Consider the following 25,599-nt stretch of genomic DNA (forward strand, 5'->3'; position numbering starts at 1 on the left):
GTGACTGTCTCTCATACTCTCAGCTAAGCACCTGAGAGCAACATCTCTTACTGTACATGGGATTCCCTACTTCAGGCTTTAATTTGGTGTCTGTGCTGAGAAGAATCTTTGGTCATTTCTAACTTTCAAAGGCTGACCATCAAAACTGTGATGAGAATCCCTTTAGTCTGGAGAGCACTGAAGTATGAGGCTCTGCCTGGGGTAGAGTGGTTCTCAACAGACCCCTTCTTCATGCCAAAATTTAATTATATTTTCTGGTACTCAGAGACAATTGTGTTTGCCATTGTAGTGCCACATTCTGGGTGTCAAAAGGCCTTTTAGCTTCTCCTGGAAAACAAAGGAAATTAGGCACTCTTGAGGCTACATTTGATTCTGTTAGATGCAGGATTTGAAAGGCTACTCCTTTAGAGAGCACCCTGTAGTGACTTTGCATCCCATCAGTCAGACTGCCTCATCCCAGAACCACTGGAGAATGGGCTAAATCAAGATGGATAGCTGTGTTTGTAGCAGTAGAAAAGAGCAAGAGTTAAATAGCACATAAAAGATAACAAAAATTGTGGCAGGATATGAGCTTCCATGACATTCACAATAACTCATCACCAGGGGCGTTTTGTAGAAAAATAGATGGTGGAGCTCATCCAGGGATTGTTATGCAGCTGCACCTACTATTCAATGGACAAGGTGGGAAGGAGGAGATGGAACTGCCAGAAAGGTTCAGGAGCTGCGTTCCTGTGAGCTCCCACTGAATCCAAGCCCTGACTCATACTCTGCCACAAATTTTGTTAGTGTTTAAGGTGCTACTGGGCTCTTGCCTTTTTTCTACTACTGGAGGAAAGAATTATTAGCTGTGACTTCAGCTCTTAATAAGAGAAGTGTAATGTGATCATTCTCAAGTCATATGGAGGAATATCAGCTGGAATTTTGGGAAACTCTCCACACCGTGCTTCTCTCTGTCATAGGCTTAGACAGTTCAGGTCTGGGATGTGTCCTAGCTTCCCCAGGTTTTTCTTTTAAATGCTACTGTTTAAGGGAGTTGTTTCAGACAGTTGATTTTTATTGTAGTATTAGGGGCGTTTTGAGTTTCCTGGCTTATTCTTGCAAGATAAAAGGAGGCTCCATATCTTGTTGTCTTTCTGCACTTGGCCCTGCCTGCTAACCCGATAAGAGGTGCTGTCCCATCAGTCAAAGATTGCTCCATCTCAGAACCATTGAAAACAAGAATTCTGAAGAAAAATCATTAATAGATATTTATCAAATAAATTATTATTTGCTGTTATAAATATTTCACTCTACAAGTGTCTTGCTGTGATCTGTCCAGAATGCACAAAAATTAATTATGCTTGAAAGTTAAATGAAACTGCTAGTACAGGGGTGTCAAATGACCAGCCTGTGGGCCAGAACCAGCCCGGCCAAAGGTTTAACCAGGCCTGCCGGGCTCTTTTCTCTTTCCCCCACTCCTGTCCTTTGAAGCTTCAAGGCTGCCAGTGTTCCCTGTTCTTTCTGCCTTGTCCGGCTGCAGCATGAAACAAAGCTGCAAAGAAAATGCGGAGTGGATTTTCTATTAAAATCTCTGTGCCCAAATAGGGCCCAGAGACCTTAATGTAAAATCCATTCCATGTTTTCCTTGCAATTTTGTGGTGTTTCAGCATTCCTATAAGCCGGCTGAAGATCATGCTTCCTGGAGTTGTGTCCTTGCATATAAAGGGTTGATGCTTTGAGCCATTTTGTTTCTGCTCAGTGGACTTAGGAACTGATGTCTAGCAAGTACTCTAACTTGGGAACACACAACCCATATTACACCGGAGAGCCATTCCCAATCTGAGTAGACCCGGGTGGGGGAAGAAGCTTGGAATGCCATTCATTGTTTTCCCAGGCTCAGAGCAGTTATATTTTTAGTTTCTGCTGTGATCCTTATGCTTGATGTTTTATTTGTAAAATTGTATTGCCAGATCCCATTGTTCCCCCCACACCTTTCAATTTTAAACAAAATACTGCAAGAGTTTTAAGCATGTTTGTATTTTAAATTAAAACATAGTGTCTTTAACTGTGTTTATCTGTGTCCTTTATAAAGTTTATATCTCTGCTACCTCATGTTACATTTCATGACACACATTGCCTGGCCTCACAAAATCCCATTTGTGTTAGATCTGGCCTTCCTAACAGATGAGTTCAACATCCTGAGCTAGTAGTTTTGAATTGGACCTCAGAAACTCATTTCTTGTTAGATTGTGAACATTTCGTTCACTGCTGCTCTTGGCATTAAGTTATAGGAACTTCTCTGTTTTTAGCTCACAGACAGTGCAGGGGAAGAAGAGTCAGCAGAAATGAAAAGAGCGCAAAAAGGTAAGTTTATCATTTTAATGGAGATATGAAACAGGACATGGGTTAGACATTTCTCCGATAGCCAAGTGTATGTTGGGGGGATGCTGTCAAATCTACTTTAAATGTAGACCAAACTAGGAATCTGTTGGCTCTGCGAATGCAGCCTTTATTGCACTCTGACTAATGCTCAGAACTACCAAGGCTGTGTCTCAATCCAGTATAGTATATTCAGACATATGGTCTGCTTTGATTGCAGTTTTGGGTTAAAAGCAAAGCATTAAAAGTCCTAAAAGTTATCTTTTTCTTTTGCCTTCCATCTGTGTCTCGCTATCTCTCCCCTCATTTAGTAAGTGCTACTCAAGCAACAAAAAAGTAATTACTGTGACAGTTGTCCCATTTCAAGAGCATGTCAGGGTTGGCTCTTGCCAGATTTTAGATGGAGCTCAAGCTACAGTTTGCTTTAACCATATGTATAGTGTAAGCCTTCCATCTTTCTTAGATAAAGGGCAGCATGTTGAAGTACGCGTGAACAAGGAGTGGTACACAGGCCGCATTACGGCTGTGGAAGTGGGCAAGAAAGTTGTCCGCTGGAAGGTGAAGTTTGACTACGTTCCTACAGATGTCACCCCAAGAGATCGCTGGTAATTGTTGTGTGCGCGTGCGCTTGTGCATCTATGCATATATGGATGCAAGGGCTATCCATGATGAGCTCTTCTTCCATAATCTGTTTCTGGACTGCGGGCGGTTAATACCATGTATTGACCACTTGTCCTGTTTGAGGAATGCTGTTGGAGAAGTTGAGATCTATAATTTGGCACGTATGTTGAGAAAGATATCAGTTCTCCTTGTGGCTATTCACTTCATCTCATTGTAAAAACAACCTAGAGTTCACTGTGTATATGCTTTTTGAGGGGGGGAGGGAAGAGATTCTGCGGACAACCAAAAGGTTGGCCCTGGCTCTACCCTTCCAGAACATTCAAAATAGTGAAATTGTCAAGTATCTGGAATATGTGAATCCCACATTAAAAGATCTAATGAAGGAAGAACCAAAATAAAAGTGTATTTTACCTGATCTACATATAATACACTAATACACAATTAATATAAACATATATAGTAAAATATATATAGAATAATATGACAAGATCCTGGGTACAAATTTGTTTTGATTTCCTTCTGAATTCTTCAGTTTGAATTAAGAATGTTCATAAATCACACATTAGAAGATGACAATAATCTCTTTGTTGGTCCATATGCTTATGACAAACACAACAAAAGTCATAATATTAGATTGAGGAGAAGTTATATCATCATAGTAATCTGGAATATCAGTTAGAAAAGATTGATTGCTACCGTTATAACCAGCTTAAAAATGTCCTTCATTTACCTTATAAAAGTGAAAGTGGAGAATAATAATTAAAACATTAAATTGTTAATTAATTTCCTCAGATTAAAATCAAAATCTGTTACACAAAAACAAGTAAATGTTTACTAACCCTGTATTTACTAACAAGTACACAACTCCAGGAAGCTTCAGCTGGCCATAGAAACGCTGGGAAGTTAAACCTCTCCATTGAAACAAAGTTGCAAGGAAAATGTGGAGTGGATTTCTCATTTCAATCTGCTCTGCCAATGGGCTGGAATGGGAAATCCATTCCACATTTTCTTTGTCAAATCGCTCCTGCTTTAGCCTCTGCAAAGAGAAGGCAGAAGGAGCTGGGAATGCCTTTGGCAGCATTGGAGCTTCGCAGGGTGAGGACAGGAGGGGGGAGAAGAGAGCCCTGTGGGCCAGATTGAAGCCCTTGTGTGTGGGGGGTGGGGGTTGACCCGCGGGCCGCATGTTTAACACCCCTGAGTTTCATAATACTGCAAGTTACATCCAAAGTACACATCAGATCTGAGCATTAAGTCCACCATAAAACAGTGCTTCTGTATCTCTTGATGAGTAGGGTAGGAATTAGATACACATACCATAATATCCAGAAAAGAGGTGCTTTCACAATTATGTTGATTAGTGGGGTTGAAATTCACATAGCTGTAAACAAAAGTTCATGCAACAAGAGATTTCACTGGTGCATTATGAATCATATGTTCTTCAGCACCAACATCTGAACATCTTGCTATCTTGCAGAATGGTGGTGTGTCACATGGAAGGTGAGGGGATGGTAAAGGCTGCTATCTTTATGTATAGAAAAGACTTCCTGTGAAACTCCTGTTGGTCTCTTTAGGATAGAGAGAGGTAGTGAAGATGTGCGGTTGATGAAGCCTCCCTCTCCAGAACACCAAAGTCCAGACACTCAGCAGCAACAGCCGGAGGAAATTGTTGCAGCCCAGCCTTCTACCTCAGAGTGTATCCGAACTGAGCCAGACACCACTGCCTCTGCCAGCAGCAGCAGTGAAACTGTAGACCTGTTAACCCAGACACTCCGGTGAGCATCTTTGTTGTTTCACTAGCTACTGGTAGCTGCAGGCATAATCTAGTGTTCAAATATTAAATGTTAACCAGGGCTGCATATACACCCTGCTTGAAATATTAAATTGCTGTGCCAAGACAATCTCAACTTCTGCTTGATGTGTTTGAATCATGCAGATTGTGTGACTGCATAATTTAAATTCTGGGGAAGGGCAAAAATTTATGTAAGGAACTGAAGCCACAGCCAGCTACTCTTCTACATGTCCAGCTTCTTGAAACTTCAGCAGGCACTACCTGCCCACTTTTGGGCACACCTTAGCTGTGTAAGAGCTAGATTTTTTTTAAAAAGTGAACTTCTCTTGAAGCCGAATTCTATACCCAATAAAATGTATGCTGTGCTTTATCAGCACTCTTACGACTGCAGCTGTGTCACAGTTTTAAACTGTTGTCTTCTCCCTTTTTTTGGTAGGAATTGTTTGCGATATTTCCTGCCCCCCAATTTCCCTGTCTCCAAGAAAGAGCTGAGTTCCATGAGTTCAGAAGAATTGGTGGCTTTCCCACTGGTACGTTTATGGCTGAAGCAAGAATCAGGCTCACAGCGTTTTGGATCTTGACTGTAGTCATTGCACTGTAGCAGTTTTTGACTTTATGATCTGCAATTTGTCATCCTTTTAGATCAGTCACTTTGACCTTCAGTAGGTGTGTTTTGGAAATCAGTAGCTTAAGTGGTCCATCTCCCTGCCTTAATTTACTTCATGTAATTTATAAATTGTCTAAATTAGGATCCTGAACACTTTCAACTATAAGTGCCACACACAAAGGAGAGATGGGATGGCATGCAGCTGTAGTCTGTCTCCGTTTATGAGACAAACAATAAAAGTGTTAGAATTCTGATTTACATCATCAGTTACTCATATGAACACATCTGTGCAGTGTAGTTAAACCAAACTGTCATTCTGCTTTCCTGAAAATGACAAGAATAGTCATTCTTAAAAGGAGGAAGGGAGAGTTTTAATCAATCCAGCATTTTACAGCTGCTCCATTTGAGAGAGGAAAATGTCACTCAGTGCTGATCCCAAATAATCTCTGCTGCAGCTAGCATATTAAAAGGTTTTTAAACTATTGTAAGTCTGCTGTCCAGCTAATAGTTCACCCTAAACTAATTTAGAGTCGGAGATCTTTCCCACAAACCCTACTTGACCCAGTTTCAATGTTGTTGGAAAGTGAGTTCTTCTCCCCCCCCCCTCCCATTTTTGTACATTCTTTTTCCAGGTATATTCCTGTATCTCCCAAGTTTCCCTGGCTTTTCCCCCAATCTTTCTCAAACTTGTTTTGCCAGAAAGCTTTGAGAAAGATTGCATTAAATCTGGGTGGAAGTGAATGTTTGAAGTTTGCAGGTCCTGCCCAGATAGCAGCCATTTGCCCAGTCTTCATGGAAGCCATTCCCCTGCCCCCAGGCATTTTGTTCGTTGTAACAGTATTCAGCTGCTGATTAAAAACAATCTGTTTCTCTGAATTTCCACCTTTCATTTTTTAAAAAGTATGTCTGTAGTTTGTTTTATTGTAGAGATGAAATGAAAAGGCCTATCTCTGCAATGAAAAGGGCTGGGAACTTTTAAAAACAAAAGATTGAAAATCATTGAATCTGATACACAGATTGTGATGATATGCAGCTGTCAGGTTGTTTAAAAACCTGAAAACATACCAGGGGCACAATGCTGGGGGGAGAGGCACTGCAAAGGTACTGAGCTAGGAATACTGGGAGGAAACCTGCCCTATTTAAATCCTGGCGTCACTGTTGGCAGCAGCAGCAGCAGGGAAACCAGGAAGACATCAAAGCCCAATTGAATTTCTGTAAATTGCCTTACAACCAGTGTTCCCTCTAAGCTGCACAGTCTTGAGAGCAAAAATTCTACTTTGTGAGCTACTGGCATTACAGTTGTGAGCAACTGCATAAATTATTGTGTTCTGGGGTCATCCTTCCTGAGCTAAGACAAAAATGTGTGAGCTGGAGGCTAAAAATCTGTGCGCTAGCTCATGCTAACTCAACTTAGAGGGAACACTACTTACAACTTGCGTAATTAAAGCTCAATAAGATTGGGCATCTTTACAGTTCCTCCACATGTGTCCAGACATCATGTAGGAAACATGTTCTGTTTCTTTAGAATCAAGTACTGTAAAGATAAAGTCTTAAACTCTGATTCTCTTAAATATAAGTACACCAAAACTTGTGAATGGTTCCATTTAATTATCTAGAGTTTTCAGTTTTCTCATATCCTTCGATCAGCAAAGCAATAGGAAAAGTTAATCTGGATAAACATCCAAGCTCTCACTCACAGTATCTCTCCCACATCAAACACCCTCAGTTCCTCAGGAGTAACCTACTCAGGTTAAACGATTCCAGATGGGGAACTGTCAGCCCGGGTGGTGGTGGGGTTGTTACTCCCAACAAATTTTTAATCCTCTTAGCCCCTCCCTTTTGGATAGAATGTCACAAACGAGCTGTTTTCATGGCCTCACTTCTTACACTAATATAAAGATCAGTGTAGAGACATCCATAGACCAATAGAGTTTGAACAGCCCCTGTAGGATATGAGCAACTTCTGTGCTTTCTATATTTCTTTTAGCCAGCAGAGGGCAACATGTTGTTTCATTTAGAGTCTTTTACTACTAGAAAAACTGGCAGTAAAAGTCTCATTTAATATAATCAAGAGCAATTGTTTCCAGAATTAGCAATATAATATGAATTACATTATGTTTAACGCATTCTGTATCCAGAATCATACAGCACCAGTCAAGGCTGTATCCATCAATGAAGTGCATGGTAAGTTTGCAAAGGTCTTTCCTGTCACTGCAGGAGAACTGCAGAAGTTCTTGCTGCTTTTCTGGTAGCCTCCTAGGATTGATGGCTCCGTGTTGCTTTCTCCACAGAAAGAATATTTCAAGCAGTACGAGATTGGTCTGCAGAACTTGTGCAACTCATACCAAACCCGGGCTAATGCCCAGGCCAAAGCCAGTGAAGAAAGACTCCGTATTCAGGAACAGAAGCTCACAGAGACAATGGAAAAGCTCCAGAGGCTGAGGACTAATATAGTAGCACTACTCCAGAAGGTGCAAGAGGTGAGCAAAGCCTCTTATTGCTGGAGTTCCCATAAGCCATAAAGAAGTATTTTTCATGTTATACATTTGGAGTGAGTGAAATGCTTTTTAAGATTTTTCTTTTTTCCTCTCAGTGCTCCCCCCGGTAAAGACTTAGCATGATATACATTTTTTTGTTGTTGTTGGGGTGGGGGGATCTTGCTTTAAGAAGTGTTTCACTCATTGTAAAAGAGAATTTCTTAGGAACTTTTTTTTTTCGGTGCTCCCTGAAGTTTTCCAATTTTTCTGTCAGAAAAGTGGGATCTTCTTCGTGGTCTCTATGCAGTCCCACACATGGGTTTTCCCGCTGGAACGAACCCGACCTCGGAGAATTCAAAGCTAGCCTTAAGCGTTATTTTTGGCGTGCACTTCCTCCCGCTCTGGGGAGTAGGCATCCACTGCACATGCCTAGAGCGAGGGGAAGGCGCTCCACCCACCAGTTTCTTGCCGACCGGGATAGTCCTTCCTCGCTGCGTCTCCTCTCATCTCTAGCCTACCTCACTCGTTTTTTCCTCGTTACCGATCACCGATTTCTCTCAGTTCCTCTTCCTTTCGACCTTCTCTTCTACTGGTATTATATATATTAAAAAATTATATATATATCTCCCTCTGTCGTTCCCTTCCTTTTCCCTCCTTCCCCCCTCCCCCCCCCCAGGCGTTTGGAAGGAAAAGAAGTTAGAATCACTTTTAAAAAGTGTACCCGCTGCAGGACTAAAATCCCTTCGTCAGACAGCCACTCACTGTGCTTACTTTGCCTGGGCGAAGCTCACAGAACGGACAGATCTTCTTCATGGTCTCTGTGCAGTCCCACACATGGGTTTTCCCGCTGGAACGAACCCGACCTCAGAGAATTCAAAGCTAGCCTTAATCGTTATTTTTGGCGCGCACTTCCTCCCGCTCTGGGGAGTAGGCATCCACTGCGCATGCCTAGAGCGAGGGGAAGGCGCTCCACCCACCAGTTTCTTTCCGACCGCCGACCGGGATAGTCCTTCCTCGCTGCGTCTCCTCTCATCTCTAGCCTACCTCACTCGTTTTTTCCTCGTTACCGATCACCGATTTCTCTCAGTTCCTCTTCTTTTCGACCTTCTCTTCTACTGGTATTATATATAAAAAAAAAATTATATATATTTCTCCCTCTGTCGTTCCCTTCTTTTTCCCTCCTTCCCCCCCGGGTGTATGGAAGGAAAAGAAGTTAGAATCACTTTTAAAAAGTGTACCCGCTGCGGGACTAAAATCCCTTCGTCAGACGGCCACTCACTGTGCTTACTTTGCCTGGGCGAAGCTCACAGAACGGACAGTTGTGCTCATTGTGCCCAATTCGGCAAACAAGCTAGAAAAAACCGCGCCGCGAGACTGAAAAGTCAGCTGCTTGAAACTTCGTTGCGACCGGCTATGTCTCAGGCCTCTGAATCTCAGAGATCTCCGCCCTCCCTCACTCCTCAAAGGGACGGGACAACCCAGGCAGCTTCAGTGGCTTTGACTCCCAGGAAGCTTAAGCCCTCAAAACACCCGAAAAAGCACCACGACTCCAAGAAGAAACACTTGGAATCAACGGGCAAGCAGAAACCGCTTTCACCGGACCAGAGAGCCTCGGATGCGAGGGCCTCCGCGGCGGTTTCGTCACTGCGAGTGATTACGGCTCCGAAACCACCCATTCCGAAGCAGATCTTGACACTGACAGATACCATCAATACCGAGGTCATTCGAATCCGATCTCGATCGCCTCCGTCGATCCACGAATCCTTGCCAGACCATTTCTTGGCCGATCAACCAACTCAGCCATCTACGCAGTTGCTGCAACACAAGCTAGGTTCCGACTCCTTCCGCGATGTGACTGCCCCTCGTGTTTATAGGGATGCTATGGTATCTCCACTCCAGCTCGACTCTCCTCGGTGTCGAGACCATGCACCCTACAGACGTCACGAATGATCTCTTTCTGGGGATAGACGAATCGCACCTAGGCACCGAGACATACAAAGCTATCGGTACCACGAAAGGTCCCTTAGCCGGGATAGAGCCTCACGGTTCCGAGAACGATCCTTAAGCAGGGATGAACGTTGTCGCTGTTATAGCAGATCACGCTCTCCATCGCGATACTCCTACCAGCGCTACACACCATCACGATCTTCTTCGTGGTCTCTGTGCATTCACACATATGGGTATTCCGCAGGATAGGCCCTGACCTCGGAGAGTTCAAAAGCAATCTTGATCGTAGATCTGGCGCGCCTCCCACTCGTCCTGGGGAGGAGGCAGCTACTGCGCATGCCTGGACGAGGGGGAGGTGCTTAGCCACTCAGTTTCTTCCTTACCGCCGACCGGATCGCACCTCCCTCGTTGATCTCCAACTTCTTCACTGCAATCTTCACTACAATCTTCACAATCCAGCCTCCTCTTCACTTCATTCTCGTCTTCCACTTCTCCTGGTATCGTATAAAAAAAAAATCCCTCTTTTTACTACTTTTCCGGACTTTCTCCCTCCCCCCCCCCCCCCCGGGCGGATGGAAGGAAGGGACAAAATAACTTTCAAACGTTGCACCCGCTGCTCCTCTAAAATCCCCTCGTCCGACGGCCACTCTCTCTGTCTATTTTGTCTCGGGGAGGCCCATCGTACAGACTCCTGCGTGCACTGCAGCCAATTTGGCAAACAGGCCCGTAAAAACCGCGCCGCGAGGCTCAGGAGCCATCTTATGGAAACCTCCCTCCGACCGACCATGCCGCATGGCGGACAACAACAACTCGCGCCATCTTCCCCACTTCTCGCGGGAGAGACGCAGTCGGCAGCTTCCGTGGCTCAGGGTCCCTGCAAGCCTAAGTCCGGCAAACACACCAAGAAGTCGGATGACTCGAAAAAGCGCCACCGATCAGATTCCGCCCACGCGGACCCGACGGGCACGGCCAGCTCAAAGAAGCCTAAGACCGGACACTCGAGTTCGAACCCGGCCACGGGCTCGACCACAACCAAGCCGAAGGCACCGAACCCGACCACAAGCGGCTCGGGCTCGATCCCCAAAACTCCGGCATCGAAGTCGACCACAACACCGCCGATTACTCCACTGGAAATCGTGCGCATCTCATCCAGGTCCCCGTCGATCCCGAACTCTCCACCGGACCAGATACTGGAGACCCACTCTCCTATCTCCACTAAGAGCCGCCCTCTCGACCCTCGCCAATTCGTGGATCTCTCGCAACCGCTGGATGCCCACTCGCTAACCAGAGAACCCTCGACTCCGAGAGTTCTCCCAACCAGACCAAGGTCCCGCAGTCGCCGACGGTCCCACAGCCGACGCAGGGGGAGATACTATTACTACTCCCCATCGAGGTCCAGGTCCCCGTCCCCACGGGACCGAAGGAGGTACCGACGATCGCCCTCCCCCGGCGCTTACTACGCGGACCCGAGGGACCGCCACTATCGCAGCTACCACGAATCTCCTCGATACCGAGATCGCACCGACAGACATGACCACAGTCGATACCGTGACATCTCTCCGCGCAGACACCACCCTGATCTAGAGAGACCTCTCCGGCTCCGTGACGACCCAGTGCGCCCCACCACCGAACCGGAACCTCCTTCACCATTCGAACCCGGGCAAGCTATTCCCAACAAACAACCAGCACCTCAAACCCAACCGGAATCGCACCAAGGAACCGATGTCGACTCCGAGGCGGAACTCTCCGACTCCGACCACTCTTCGGGTTCGGACCTACAATCACCAGACTCCGATATAGCCAAACCAGCAGACCTATCACCGTCAGAGGGCCCAAAGTCCTACCTCGACCTCGTCTCGAATATGGCAAACTCTCTGAACCTCAAACTCAACACAGACGCACCCAGAGTCTCGGACGTTGTATTCGACCTAGTGCATGCAGACCTTCCATCCAGTTCCTCTCTTCCCATGCTCTCTGTCCTCCTCGAAACGCTTAAAGAAGCATGGGACAAGCCAGCATCGGTACCACCAACATCCAAGAGGGTTGAAGCACTGTACAAAATACACGCACCAGACTCCAAGTTCCTATTTACCCACCCGGCTCCGAACTCGATCATCGTCCACTCCTCCTCGAAGTCGAAGCAAACGAGACACCCAGTACCTCCAGAACGAGAGGGCAAGAAGCTCGACACTATCGGGAGGAAGATATACTCCCTCACCACGGCCACGACTAAAATACACAATTACATGGCATGCTTCTCGGCATACGCCTACAACCTGGCTACCTCCCTCAACACATTAATCCCTTCGCTGCCTGAGACATCCCAGAAGACAGCGACCACTGCCCTACAGGAGTTGGCCAGAGTGAGCAAGCAGCAGATCAATACAGCTCGTCATGCTGCACAGTGCTCCTCCAAAATCCTGGCCTCAGCCATAGCCCTACGGAGGCACGCGTGGCTTAGATCCTCATCCCTCCAACCGGACATCAAATACAAGGTTGAGGACCTACCCTTCGACGGCCTTGGGTTATTTAACACAACCACAGATGACATCCTCACATCAGTAGACGATGGGAGAAAAAGGGCAAAACGACTGGGAGTCTCGCAACACCAAGGTCAATTCAATCGACAAAGGAGTTGGAGACCCAGCCACTACAAAGGAACCAGGTCTCCAAGACAACAGGAACCATGGAGACGTAAACCACAGTCCAAACCTTCCTTCCAACAAAGGTCACGCCCTCAAACGACCAAGAAAACCGCAGCCACCTCCAAGCCGTCTCTTTGACCATCCTGCCCCGAGTCGTCCAGTTCCCCCCCATCAGCCAAACCATCACACACCCACTCGACTGCAACCATTCTACCCTGCCTGGAGGTCCATAACATCGGACTCCTGGGTCCTCGCCGTCATACAAAGGGGCTACCTCATAGAGTTTACATCCTCTCCGAAACACCACAGATTCCTCACCACACCTCCGTCCACACCCTTACAAACGGAAATCGCATCCCTGCTAGACAAGGGCGCGATAGAACCAGTTCCACCTCAATACCATCGCACCGGGTTTTACTCCCGCTACTTCCTGGTACCAAAAAAGGACGGAGGACTCCGCCCCATCCTCGACCTTCGCAAACTCAACCTGCACATAACCTACAAGAGATTCCGTATGGTCACGCTCCAGGCAATCCTTCCGCTCATCCCAGAACAATCATGGATGGCGTCCATAGACCTTCAGGATGCCTACTTCCACATTACAATCAATCACCACCACAGAAGGTTCCTCAGATTCGCCATCGGGGAGCAGCACTTCCAGTTCCGCTCTCTCCCATTCGGCCTCTCCACAGCCCCAAGGGTCTTCACCAAATGTATGGCAGTGGTAGCCGCCACACTACGACAACAACACATATCAATTTACCCGTACATAGACGACTGGCTGATCGTCGCCCATTCAAAAGAACAATTACAACTGGACGTCTCCACTACCCTCGCTCTCCTGGCCACCCTGGGCCTCCAAGTCAACCTATCAAAGTCCAAACTGGTTCCCACCCAGAGAATCCAGTTCATAGGAGCAGACATCTCCACGGTCTCTCAAACAGCTTCACTACCTCAGGACAGAGTACGCAGCATACAGTCTCTGGCCAACACCATCATCGCCCAGCGCTCCCAAACAGCTCTCACGTTTCAGAGAATGCTAGGCCTCATGGCAGCAACCACCGCAGTCCTACCTTTCGCGAAGCTGCACATGCGACCCCTGCAAATGTGGTTCGTCAGGACCTTCCGTCCTCACGCACAGCACCAGTCCACGCTACTCACCCTTCCACTACACATCGTGACATCCCTCAGATGGTGGACAAGGGAACATCACCTTCACAGGGGCATGCCGTTCAAACAGCTACCCCCGTCGGTAATTGTCACCACAGATGCCTCCAAGTGGGGATGGGGAGCCCACTTGGGTACCCTCACGGTGCAGGGCCAATGGTCAGACTACGAACGCTCTCTCCACATAAACTGCCTAGAGCTCCTCGCAGTACACAAGGCTCTACGCTCCTTCCTCCCATCGCTGAGGCACCAACACGTTCAGGTCACCTCCGACAACATCGCCACGGTCTTCTACATCAACAGGCAGGGAGGCACCGCCTCCATCAGACTCTGCAAGAAGGCGCTGGCGTTGTGGCACTGGAGCATAAGCCAGGGCATCTTCCTCACGGCTGTTCACCTACCAGGAGCCGAGAACACCCAGGCAGACGCCCTGAGTCGCCACTCGACCAACAACCACGAGTGGTCCATCAACAGCCGCTACATCCGACAGATCTTCAACTTCTTCGGAACCCCGAAAATAGATGTATTTGCTTCACCATCAAATGCCCAATGCACCCACTTCTACATGAGAGGTCCTCCATCCCAACGATCCAAGGGGGACGCTTTTCTCCAAACCTGGAACGGGGCACTCCACTACCTCTTCCCCCCCATTCCACTCATCACCAGAGTCCTGCAGAAGATTCAGCTGGACCGCACGGATTGCATCCTAATAACTCCGTGGTGGCCGCGCCAACCATGGTTTACAACCTTGCTGCTCCTGTCGAACAATACATTCCTCCAACTTCCTCAATCACAGGACCTCCTCTCCCAACAGAACGGCAGGGTCCTTCATCACAACCCAGCATCATTCAGACTGACAGCCTGGAGGATCAGTTCCTAGAGTTTCCCCCTGATGTCCGCCAGGTCTTAATAAACTCCAGAAAACCATCTACTAGAAAATCCTATCTCCTTAAGTGGAAACGCTTCTCTCACTATGCCTCCCAACACAACTTCGACCCTGGCTGCGCCACCATACCCCAGGTGCTAACTTACACCCTAACACTCTCTAGGGCGGGACTTTCATATTCTTCGCTAAAGGTGCACCTGGCAGCCATCTCTGCCTTCCACCCCCGTATTGGGGGCACGACAGTTTTTTCTCACCATGCTACAAGAGCCTTCCTAAAGGGCATCATCCGCCTACACCCACCAATCAAACAAATCCTTCCTACTTGGAGCCTCTCTCTCGTCCTTAGTCAGCTCATGAAGCCACCCTTTGAGCCCATGGCTTCCATTCCACTACACCTGCTATCATGGAAAACAGCGCTGCTCACAGCCCTCACCACAGGTAAGAGGGCCAGCGACATCTGCGCACTCAGGGCGGACCCACCATACACGGTCTTTCATAACAGCACGGTGGTACTCCGACCCGACCCGACCTTCCTGCCAAAGGTCGTATCTCCCTTCCACCTGGGAAAACAGTCAACCATACCAGCCTTCTTCCAGCACCCCGCGGATGCAGGGCAGAGGGCACTCCACAACCTGGACGCACGTAGGGCCTTAGCCTTCTACATAGACAGGACTCAACAGTTCCGTAAGGACCCTAGACTCTTTGTCACCTACGCCGCCCACAATAAGGGCAGCAAAATATCTACTCAGAGACTTTCCAAATGGCTCGTTGCCGCCATAGAACTCTGCTACCAACTGGCAAAACAGCCAGTCCCCCAGCACATACGAGCTCACTCGACCAGAGCCGTCGCTACCTCATCGGCCTTCATGAAAGGCGTCCCTATAGAGGACATCTGCGCTGCCGCCGTCTGGTCCTCTACATCTACCTTCGCCTCGCACTACGCTCTTGACGTCCGTGCCCGGCGTGATGCCTCCTTCGGACAAGCAGTGCTGCGCTCCATCTTCGATTAACCACTGTGAGTACTATACTCATAACGTTTTTTGCTCTAACCATGCATATTCTTACAGATCCAGCACCCACCTCCGAAAGAATAGCTCGCTAATCACCCATATGTGTGAATGCACAGAGACCACGAAGAAGATGGACAGGTTTCTTACCTGTAACTGGTGATCTTCGAGTGGTCATCTGTGCAATCACACAGACCCACCCAGCCTTCCCCGCTGCTGGACGCTCATCTAGCTCAATTGTTTCCACCTGTCCGGCGGCGGGAAGAAACTGAGTGGCTAAGCACCTCCCCCTCGTCCAGGCATGCGCAGTAGCTGCCTCCTCCCCAGGACGAGTGGGAGGCGCGCCAGATCTACGATCAAGATTGCTTTTGAACTCTCCGAGGTCAGGGCCTATCCTGCGGAATACCCATATGTGTGATTGCACAGATGACCACTCGAAGATCACCAGTTACAGGTAAGAAACCTGTCCTTCTCCCTCCATCGACTCCTACCGCTCTCGATACCGTGGCCACCCTCAGACAGGCACCGAGACTCACGATACCACGACCAGTATCAACACCATGACTCTCCTCGGTACCAACAGACCCTACCACCTCGTCATCTGGAACAGGGAACATCTCCTCGGCATCGAGATGGTACTTCCCCTACGCCATCAACGTCCAAGCAGCAACCCAACCTACCGGTCACCAAACCTCTGGTACCGGAACCCTTAACACCCAATGTACGAGATGTATGGGATCAAGACGACTCGGATCCGGAAACTTCGGATTCGTCACAATCTATATCTCAACCAGCGTCACCGGCTTCTGAAATAATCAAACCTGCGGATCTTTCCCCATCTGAAGGGGCCAAATCTTACCTTGACCTCATCACAGACATGGCCACAGCCTTGAACATTAAGCTGACCACCAACCTTCCCAAGATAACTGACGTGGTCCACGACCTGATTAATTCAGACCTACCTGCAAGTTCATCACTTCCCATGCTTCCAGTCCACTTAGAAGCACTTAAAGAGGCTTGGGATAAGCCGGCCTCTATACCACCAACGTCGAAGCGTGTTGAGGCCCTGTACAAGATACACGCCCCAGAGTCCAAATTCCTATTCAATCATCCAGCACCCAACTCAATGATTGTACACTCGTCATCGAAATCGAAACAAACGCGCCATCCAGTACCTCCGGAGAAAGAAGGGAGAAAACTGGATACCCTGGGGAGAAAACTCTACTCCATCTCCACGGCGTCTGCCAAGATAAATAACTACTTGGCCTACTTCGCTGCATACTCCCATAACATTGCCTCCCAGCTTGGTACCCTAGTTCCGTCGCTGCCAGACACATCCCAAAAGCAAGCTACCAAACTACTAAGGGAACTCAATCACCTCAGCAAGCAACAGATTAATACCGTTCGACATTCTGTCGGTTGTACCTCCAGATCAATGGCCACGGCGGTAGCTCTCCGAAGGCATGCCTGGCTGCGCTCATCCACTCTACAACAGGATATAAAATTCAAAATCGAGGACCTCCCATTTGATGGGCAAGGACTCTTTAATGCAACCACGGATGATATTCTGACAACCGTAGATGACAGTAGGAAAAGAGCGAAGCGACTCGGAGTCACCCAGCAGCAACCTCAAGGCAACCAACAGAGACCCTGGAGAACCCCCTTCTATAAGCGGCCCCGTTCTCCTAAACAATCCGACTATTGGAAACGGAAGGCACCACCTACCAAACAGCCTTTCCAACACCGCCAAAGACCACAACCTACCAAAAAGACTGCTGCTGCTAGCAAACAGTCTCTTTGACTTCGCCCTTCTGCTTCCTTCTCAACCACAACTCTCTGCCCCCAGACTCCTTCCCTTCCTTCCAGTGTGGCAATCCATAACAACGGACTCTTGGGTGCTTCAAATCATAAAAAAGGGATATTTCATAGAGTTCGTCTCACCACCAAAGAACTTTCACTTCATACCAACCCCGCCCTCCTGGGCTCTACAAGACGAGATCGAAACTCTTCTGGCCAAGCAGGCCATAGAGCCAATTCCCCCCCCCCCAATACCATCGCACGGGCTTTTATTCCCGGTACTTCTTGGTACCGAAGCGGGACGGGGGTCAGCGCCCCATATTAGATCTCCGCAAGTTGAACAAATACATACGTCACACAAAATTCCGCATGATCACCCTGCAGTCCACGCTGCCACTCATTCCCAAAAACGCCTGGATGGCACTTATAGATCTACAGGACGCATATTTTCACCTTACCATCAATCACTGCCACAGAAGGTTCCTGAGATTCGCCACAGGCAACGCCCACTATCAGTTCCGGGCACTTCCATTTGGCCTATCAACAGCGCCAAGAGTCTTCACAAAATGCATGGCAGTGGTAGCAGCGTTCCTCCGTCAACAGGGGACAGCTGTTTACCCCTATATAGACGACTGGCTCATGGTGGGACACTCGGAAGAACAGCTCAGAGAACACATACAAACAACTCTTCGCCTCCTATCAACCCTAGGGTTGCAAGTCAACCACCAAAAATCCCAACTCTCCCCCTCGCAGAATATACACTTCATAGGGGCACGTCTCTCCACCACAGACCACAAGGCCTATTTACCCATGGACAGGGTTGCAAATATTCAAACTTTGGCCAACAGCATCATATCTCATCCAACGCAGACAGCTCTCGCATTCCAACGTATGCTGGGTTTAATGGCAGCAACAACCGCGGTCCTTACACATGCACGACTTCGCATGCGACCTCTGCAACTCTGGTTTGTCAAGACCTTTCATCCGCAGAGACAGTCTCAACAGGCACTCTTAACAGCTCCCAACCACATCCTACCATCCCTAGAGTGGTGGACGGTTCAAGACCATCTTCTAGAAGGAATGCCCTTCCTGAAACAATCGCCATCAGCTATTGTCACCACAGACGCTTCGAGATGGGGGTGGAGAGCCCACCTCGATTCTCTCACGGTGCAAGGGCAATGGACAGCGAACGAGAAGTCTCTACATATCAGTTGCTTGGAACTTCTCGATGTTCACAGGGCGCTCAAATCCTTCCTGCCATCTCTACACGGCCGTCACATACAAGTAACATCAGACAATGTGGCGACCGTGTTCTGTATCAACCGACAAGGCGGGACCGCATCCACTCGCCTCTGCAAGAGAGCCCTAGATCTTTGGCACTGGAGCATTGCTCACGAAATTCATCTTACAGCAGTGCACCTGCCAGGGGTACAGAATACGCAAGCAGACACACTGAGCAGGATGATAGTGAACGACCACAAGTGGTCAATCAAGAAGAGTTATCTTCTTCCTGTCTTCAGCATGTTCGGTGCCCCAGTCATAGATGTCTTTGCTTCTCCGGACAATGCCCAATGCAACATCTTTTATATGCGGGGACCCCCTTCCCCTGTCACCAGGGAATGCATTCCTTCAACGGTGGAGCGGCCCACTTCATTTCGTTTTTCCACCCATTCCTCTAATAACAAAAACAATTCAGAAGTTACAGTTGAACCGCACCAACTGCATCCTAGTCACACCATGGTGGCCTCGCCAGGCATGGTTCACTACTCTCCTTCTGCTGTCCAACAACATTTACCACTGCTTTCCACAAGCGCGGGACCTGCTGTCACAACAAGGGGGCAAAGTTCTGCATCACAGCCCCTCCCTTCTCAAATTGACAGCATGGAAGATCAGTTTTTAGGCTTTCCTAAGTCCGTCACATCCTGTTGAACGCCAGGAAACCGTCTACTAGGAAGTCTTACGCAGCCAAATGGAAACGGTTCTCCCAATATGCCATGCGCAACAACTTCCGCCCTGCGTCCTCCTCCATCGCACAGATTCTTACCTACACCGTCTCGCTCTCAGAGTCCGCCCTCACGTACTCCTCCCTAAAGGTGCACTTGGCAGCCATTTCAGCCTTCCACCAGAATATAGAGGGTCGCACAGTGTTCTCACACCCTATCACAAAATCCTTCCTCAAGGGCATCCTTCATCTCAAACCTCCAATACGGCAACTTTATCCTACCTGGAGCCTATCCCTAGTGCTCAACCAGTTGATGAAACCTCCCTTTGAGCCGATGGCGTCCATTCCTCTGCACCTTCTATCGTGGAAAACAGCTCTGCTGGTGGCACTTACCTCTGGGAAAAGAGCCAGCGACATTTGTGCCTTTAGATCGGATCCACCCTACACTGTCTTCCATCATGACAGAGTGGTTCTACAGCTGGACCCAAAGTTCCTACCTAAGATGTGTCACCCTTCCATCTTCAAAGGGCAACCACCTTGCCATCTTTCTTCCAGAATCCCACTGATTCAGGACAACGATCCCTCCACAATCTCGATGTACGTCGGGCCCTTGCATTCTACCTGGATAGAACTGCTGCTTTTCGCAAGGACCCAAGATTGTTTGTGTCCTATGATACTCACAAAAAGGGACAAAAACTCTCTATTCAGAGACTCTCTAAATGGCTGGTTGAGGCTATAACACTGTGCTACCAGTTAGCTAAACAACCAGTTCCAGAACGTTTGAAGGGCCACTCTACCACGGCTCTATCTACATCTTCTGCCTTTGCAAGGGGCGTGACCATTGAAGACATCTGTGCAGCTGCAGTATGGTCTTCCTCATCCACCTTCGCCACGCATTATGCCATAGACGTGCATGCAAGGCGGGATGCGTCCTTCGAGCAAGCTGTGCTACGATCTATCTTCAATTGAGCTTACCCTGACTCCTCATGGTAAGTGGACGCACCTGACTGATTTCTTATATAACCTTTGAAATTTCTCTTTCAGAACCAGTACCCACCTCCGTGCAGATTAGCTTATCAGTCACCCATGTGTGGGACTGCACAGAGACCACGAAGAAGATAAACAGGTTGCTTACCTGTAACTTATGATCTTCGAGTGGTCATCTGTGCAGTCACACACGCCAACCCATCCAGCCCCGCTGCTGTTTCTGTAATTATTACATTCTATAGACTCTGCTCGACATACAGCGGATTGAAAGAAACTGGTGGGTGGAGCGGCTTCCCCTCGCTCTAGGCATGCGCAGTGGATGCCTACTCCCCAGAGCGGGAGGAAGTGCGCGCCAAAAATAATGCTTAAGGCTAGCTTTGAATTCTCCGAGGTCGGGTTCGTTCCAGCGGGAAAACCCATGTGTGTGACTGCACAGATGACCACTCGAAGATCATAAGTTACAGGTAAGCAACCTGTTTTTTTCTCCCCAAAGATTTCCTGGGGGTGGGGGAGTGTTTTATCTCCTGAACTTCCACATCTCTAGATCTTTGATCTTATTTGTAGTCTTTGTTTCCCAGTCCGGATTCTCTATCTGTGGAAATGGATCCTAGTGAATTTCTGTGTGTGTCTGTAATTTTCATTCACTGAGCTTCAGGTGGTTTCCACACAGGGTAAAGCTCATGTGGTTTCTCTGTTGCTGGTGTGGCTGCAGGTGAAGCACAGAAGTAACAGGAGTGGGAGATTTTCTTGCCCCAGTCGCCTAGTAGTGGCCACATACTCCTCCCCTAAACCACTGTGGTTCCTGTACTTCATTTAGAAACAGCAGTAGAATAGTCTTATATTGATGCATCGTCATGACAATAGGCATAACAGGTTGTGAGAATTCCCCATTTCCATTTTTCTAAATAAGTCTCTGGCTTCTTCCATTGAGAAGATATGCCTTTCCTCTAGCTGCAAGGGAAGCAGCTAGAGACTTAATCTTTTTCAGAAAAGGAAAGCTGAGAATTCAGAGTTTTTATACTTACTGTTACAACACTATATCAATTTAATGATATTCTAGTGTCAATTTTTTAAATTTGAAGTCTCTGGGGTGGGGAGGCTGCTGTGGGGGCAGGGGCAGGAACAATGGCTGTTATGCAGCCCAGCAGATCCAGATTTTCCCACCCACAGAGCAGTCATCCCAAAACTTCAAAGCAAAGCAGGTTTGAGAAAGACAGAAAAAAATCCAGAGAAACCTCAGGAGCTGCCCAAACTCACATTGATCTTGGGGAGAAGTATTGAACCTGGGGCAGATAAACTGTAAGGAAATGGCTTTCACTGCCTTTGTTCCTTTTTATTAGACAGGCAGCCTTTTTACTTAGCAAGTGGTTGCCTGTTTATGTGTGACCATCCATCAGTCCTTTGAGATTTTCCACCACATGCTTTTAGTACAGCATGTGCCCTTTAAGAAGGGTAAAACTTGCTGGGGAAGACAGCCAACATCTGATTGAATGATTGCTGTCTTACTTACCTTACAGTTGACTCCAGTGTTTGCTGTTCCAAATGGGTATGTCCCAACCTCTCTTCCAGGATGTGGTCCTCACTTTTAGGGAAAAGTACAGGCAGGTTTAATCCTTTTGCAGTGAGCACACTGGTTTGCTCAGTACCTGTCCCTTATATAGAACCCAGGTTCATTCATTATTGACCAACTAAACATACGCTTAGTTTTCCACAACATGCAAGACCCTCTTTTCCCAGAGTGCAACTTTGAAACAACTTGTTATCTTTTTAAAAAACACAGTGTGACTGTAGACAAGAAGAAGAAAGACTATAGAGATCCTTTGGACCTTAGCTTACTGCCTCTTTTTCTCAAGCATCAATCGCAGTTTTTTTCAGCAAATTCTTCTTCAGCATCTGCAACTTGATTGCTGCTGCACAGATTAAACAGCTGAATGGAAGTCGAAGCAGCAGTAAGTCAAGGCATTAGAGGAAACAGATCTAAAAGCAAGTCTTCTATGATTTGTGTTCTTGGGAGTGCAATCTCATTTTAAAGCCTCTCTGTCTCTCTCTGCTGGTTTTTCAGGACATAGACATCAATACAGATGATGAACTGGATGCTTACATTGAGGACCTAATCACCAGGGGAGACTGAACATCAGAGTGAAATTGCCAGGGAGCCAATCCCCAGGTCTTCCATGACATCAGTTATATGTATGGAGAGCAGCCAGGGAAACATGGGGCCAACACCATTAGAGACTATGTACTGTTACAATATGTGTTGGTGTATGACTTGTTCTTGTGGGATTTAAAAAAAATTGCAAAATGTGTTAGTGCTATTGGAAGGTTTTTAGTCTTTGTTTATAAACAAGTTTTTTTTATAAAAAAACCAAAACAAATTGAAGCATTGTGTGGTATGTTGTGTGTTTCTTTAGTTAAAGTCTTTTGAAGAACTCATACTCTGGAATTCACAAGGTGAGTTGGCACCACTACAGTAATCTTGACATGTAGCACTAAACAATGCATTTTGCAACTGGATGTTTTACTGTGTAAGAATGGCAAGAATCCAGTTGCAAAAAACATTATTTAATGTAGTGTGAATGCACTCCGTGAGTTTTCATCTGTTGCATATTAAATGTAGACACAAGTCTGACTACAGAGGACATTGCCGCTCTACCACAAGAGAGCTTTGGCCTGGAAATTCTGTATTCGCTGATAGCCTGGGGATGATATCTAGTCATGCTTAAGTGTTAAATTAAGTGCTCTGCTGGTCCTATCAGCTACAAGGTGAGGAAAAGCTCAAATCAAAAGAATTCTTCATTTTAGGAGTTGTGTGTAGTTGTTTATGGTTATTTAACATTCAGGGAGCTGCAGCAACTCTGACTTGTTGGAGAGGTTTCAACTCTTTGACACTGCTACCGCCATTTTTCTCTAAATATAGACAATAGTAGCCATTGCTCTGCTGGTCCTTCTGAGGCATTGGCAGTGTTCATACATGGCATGCTAGATGTCCTAAACTCAATCTCTGGCACTGCTATTTAAAGGCTCTGGGACAGTGGGACTGAGAAAGACTAGAGGCCTGAGGTCTCGAAGAGTGACTGGTGATTTTGGTAGAATAAAAGTTTGAGTCCAAGAGCATTTAGTGTGCTTCTGGCACATGGAAGCTTACATTCTCAATAAAACTTCGTTGGTCTTACATGAGAAAGACCATATAAGTTACAAAGGGCCTGTATCAGTTACAGGTTATTTTCCCTGCCACAGATGGAATTTAAATGAAGTACAATGGCTATGAGAAATGTATGTTTAGGTTAAGAATAAGGAGAGCAGTACAAGCCATAGCATGGAATACTTCGTAATTCTAGGACTCCACAGATAATATAAACACGGAGCCTTAGGTCTTTGTTTATTTGCATTATTTATAGTCTGCCTTTCTCACTGAGACTTAAGGTAGACTATACAGGGTAAGACAGTGCAGTCAATAGGATGATATATCCAATGCAATAGGATTAGAATTACAAAAATCTGAAATAAAGTATTAGACATGGTATGTTACATAATGCAGAAGACGGTATTACATAAGTAAGGTAATACATACATTACATAGGTAATACATATTATACCCACTGGTATAGTTCACATGTTTGAAGTTTTGGGGGTTTTGCCATCAAATTGTTGCCAGTTTCTGACAGCCCTGTAGGGTTTTAAAGGCAAGAGACATCCAGAGATGATTTGCCCTTGTCTGCCTCTGCACTGTAACTCTGGACTTCCTTGATGGTCTCCCATCCAAACACTAAACATGGCTGACCCTGTTTGGGCTAGCCTGGGCTTTATGCCAATCAGTTGATATCAGACAAATAGAATACTCTTATGATCCTTTCTGAACAGCTTAAACTCATTTGTTATGAGGGCCAGATCTGATATAAATGAGACCTTGTTGGGCCAGGCCATGTCAGGCTAGGCTATGTGTATACCTATTTAAGATTAAGTAGCAGATATATTAAACTTTATAAAGGACACAGGCAAACACAATTACATATTTTTTAAAAAACACATCAAAACATGCTTAAAATGTTAGCACTTGTTGGTATTAAAGGTGCTTTCTTTGTATCTTTCCCATGGGATCCAGGGAACTGAGCAAAAGAAGCTCTGGCTCTTTCCTTCCTTCCCCAGGGGATCAAGAGGGGGAGGAGCCTCAGCCAATAGAAGGAAGAGGGACTTGGCTCAGTAACTCTGCTGTGTGATTGAGAGAGCCTGGAAAAACAAGCTCTGCCTTCCTCCCCAATGGAGGAGCCTCAGCCAATAGAGAAAATAGAGGTTTGGTCTGTAGCTCCTGTGTGATTGAGCAAGCCTGGCACAGCAAGGTGTGATGCAGAAGGGAGAAGGGGCTAGATGACAGCCAGTTTCTCAGAGGCCTGATAGGAGTCCTCTGGGGGCCTGATTCGCCCCTATCCATCCCCCACCGTATGTTTGACACTCCTGGCTTAAATCATCAGGAAAATTTGGAACTTGTTTTATTTGCCTGTGTTTAAAAATATCCAGTCTTGCAGATAAATGCTAGCCTGAAAGAAAACCCTGAAGATCTACTGGAATAAAGTAATTCTAAAGGATTCTATTATAACCTGCTATCTAAGCAGTATCTTTCTGCACTGAAACCAATGGATTACTTTGAAAACAGTTTGAGCAGGCAGTTTCTTTTTTCCTGAGGCAGTTAATTAGGGCAAACATACACTGGAACCCTGAGTTCTGGAGGAGCAGGGCAACTAGAACACCAGGATGCATAACTAAAACCTGTTTCAAGAAAAAAGTCAGCAGGTCTTCAAGTCAGTAACTACGTCATTCCATCCCCAGACTTTTGCACTATATAGAATTTGGGCTATAGGTTTATTCTGAAAAATGTTCAGATGGGGTCAATCAAAAAACCACCTTTTGTATGCTAATTTTTAATATGGCCCCTATAGTTCTAAAACCTATTAACTTTATTTCTTAATGGGTCTTCCAAGAGTAAGTATTATTAAAAGTTACACCAAGGCATTTAAAATGGCTGCATTCATCGCTTATGTTTATACATCATTGATATTTACAAAGCTTATTTCCATGGCATGATTCCTTAGCATAATTTATAATTCCTTCCTTACAATATTCAGAAAGCTTGAGTCTTAATATGGGCATCAGAAATAAGCCAAACACAGGGAAAGAGGCACTGTCTCAGAGGAGTATTCACTAAAGGTACAAGAAACACAAACTGAGCTGACCCTGCAGCTGCCAGAAGCCTTGAAGGAATATTAGGAAAAAATAATCCCTTTGCCAGTTCTTTGTAAGATAGTGACAGCACTTGACACCATTTCCCAGAGGGGCCATCCAAATAAAGGGAAATGAGGGTTTTTTCTCTTTAT

At 46.7% G+C, this 25,599-nt stretch overlaps 1 protein-coding gene across 1 annotated transcript in view; it reads left to right on the forward strand.

The window, feature by feature from the left end:
- The window catches only part of MORC2 (MORC family CW-type zinc finger 2), an 84,089-nt gene extending 61,479 nt beyond the window's left edge, over positions 1-22,610 (forward strand). Inside the window, exons 21-26 of the mRNA XM_060249071.1 lie at positions 2,289-2,343; positions 2,822-2,963; positions 4,551-4,751; positions 5,205-5,298; positions 7,667-7,855; positions 22,293-22,610. Coding sequence (XP_060105054.1) covers positions 2,289-2,343; positions 2,822-2,963; positions 4,551-4,751; positions 5,205-5,298; positions 7,667-7,855; positions 22,293-22,361 — 750 coding nt within the window. The 3' untranslated portion in view covers positions 22,362-22,610. The remainder of the gene's footprint in view (positions 1-2,288; positions 2,344-2,821; positions 2,964-4,550; positions 4,752-5,204; positions 5,299-7,666; positions 7,856-22,292) is intronic.
- The last annotated feature ends 2,989 nt before the right edge of the window (positions 22,611-25,599 follow it).

The sequence above is a fragment of the Heteronotia binoei genome, chromosome 11 (assembly GCF_032191835.1).
Source record: "Heteronotia binoei isolate CCM8104 ecotype False Entrance Well chromosome 11, APGP_CSIRO_Hbin_v1, whole genome shotgun sequence".
Lineage (NCBI taxonomy): Eukaryota > Metazoa > Chordata > Lepidosauria > Squamata > Gekkonidae > Heteronotia > Heteronotia binoei.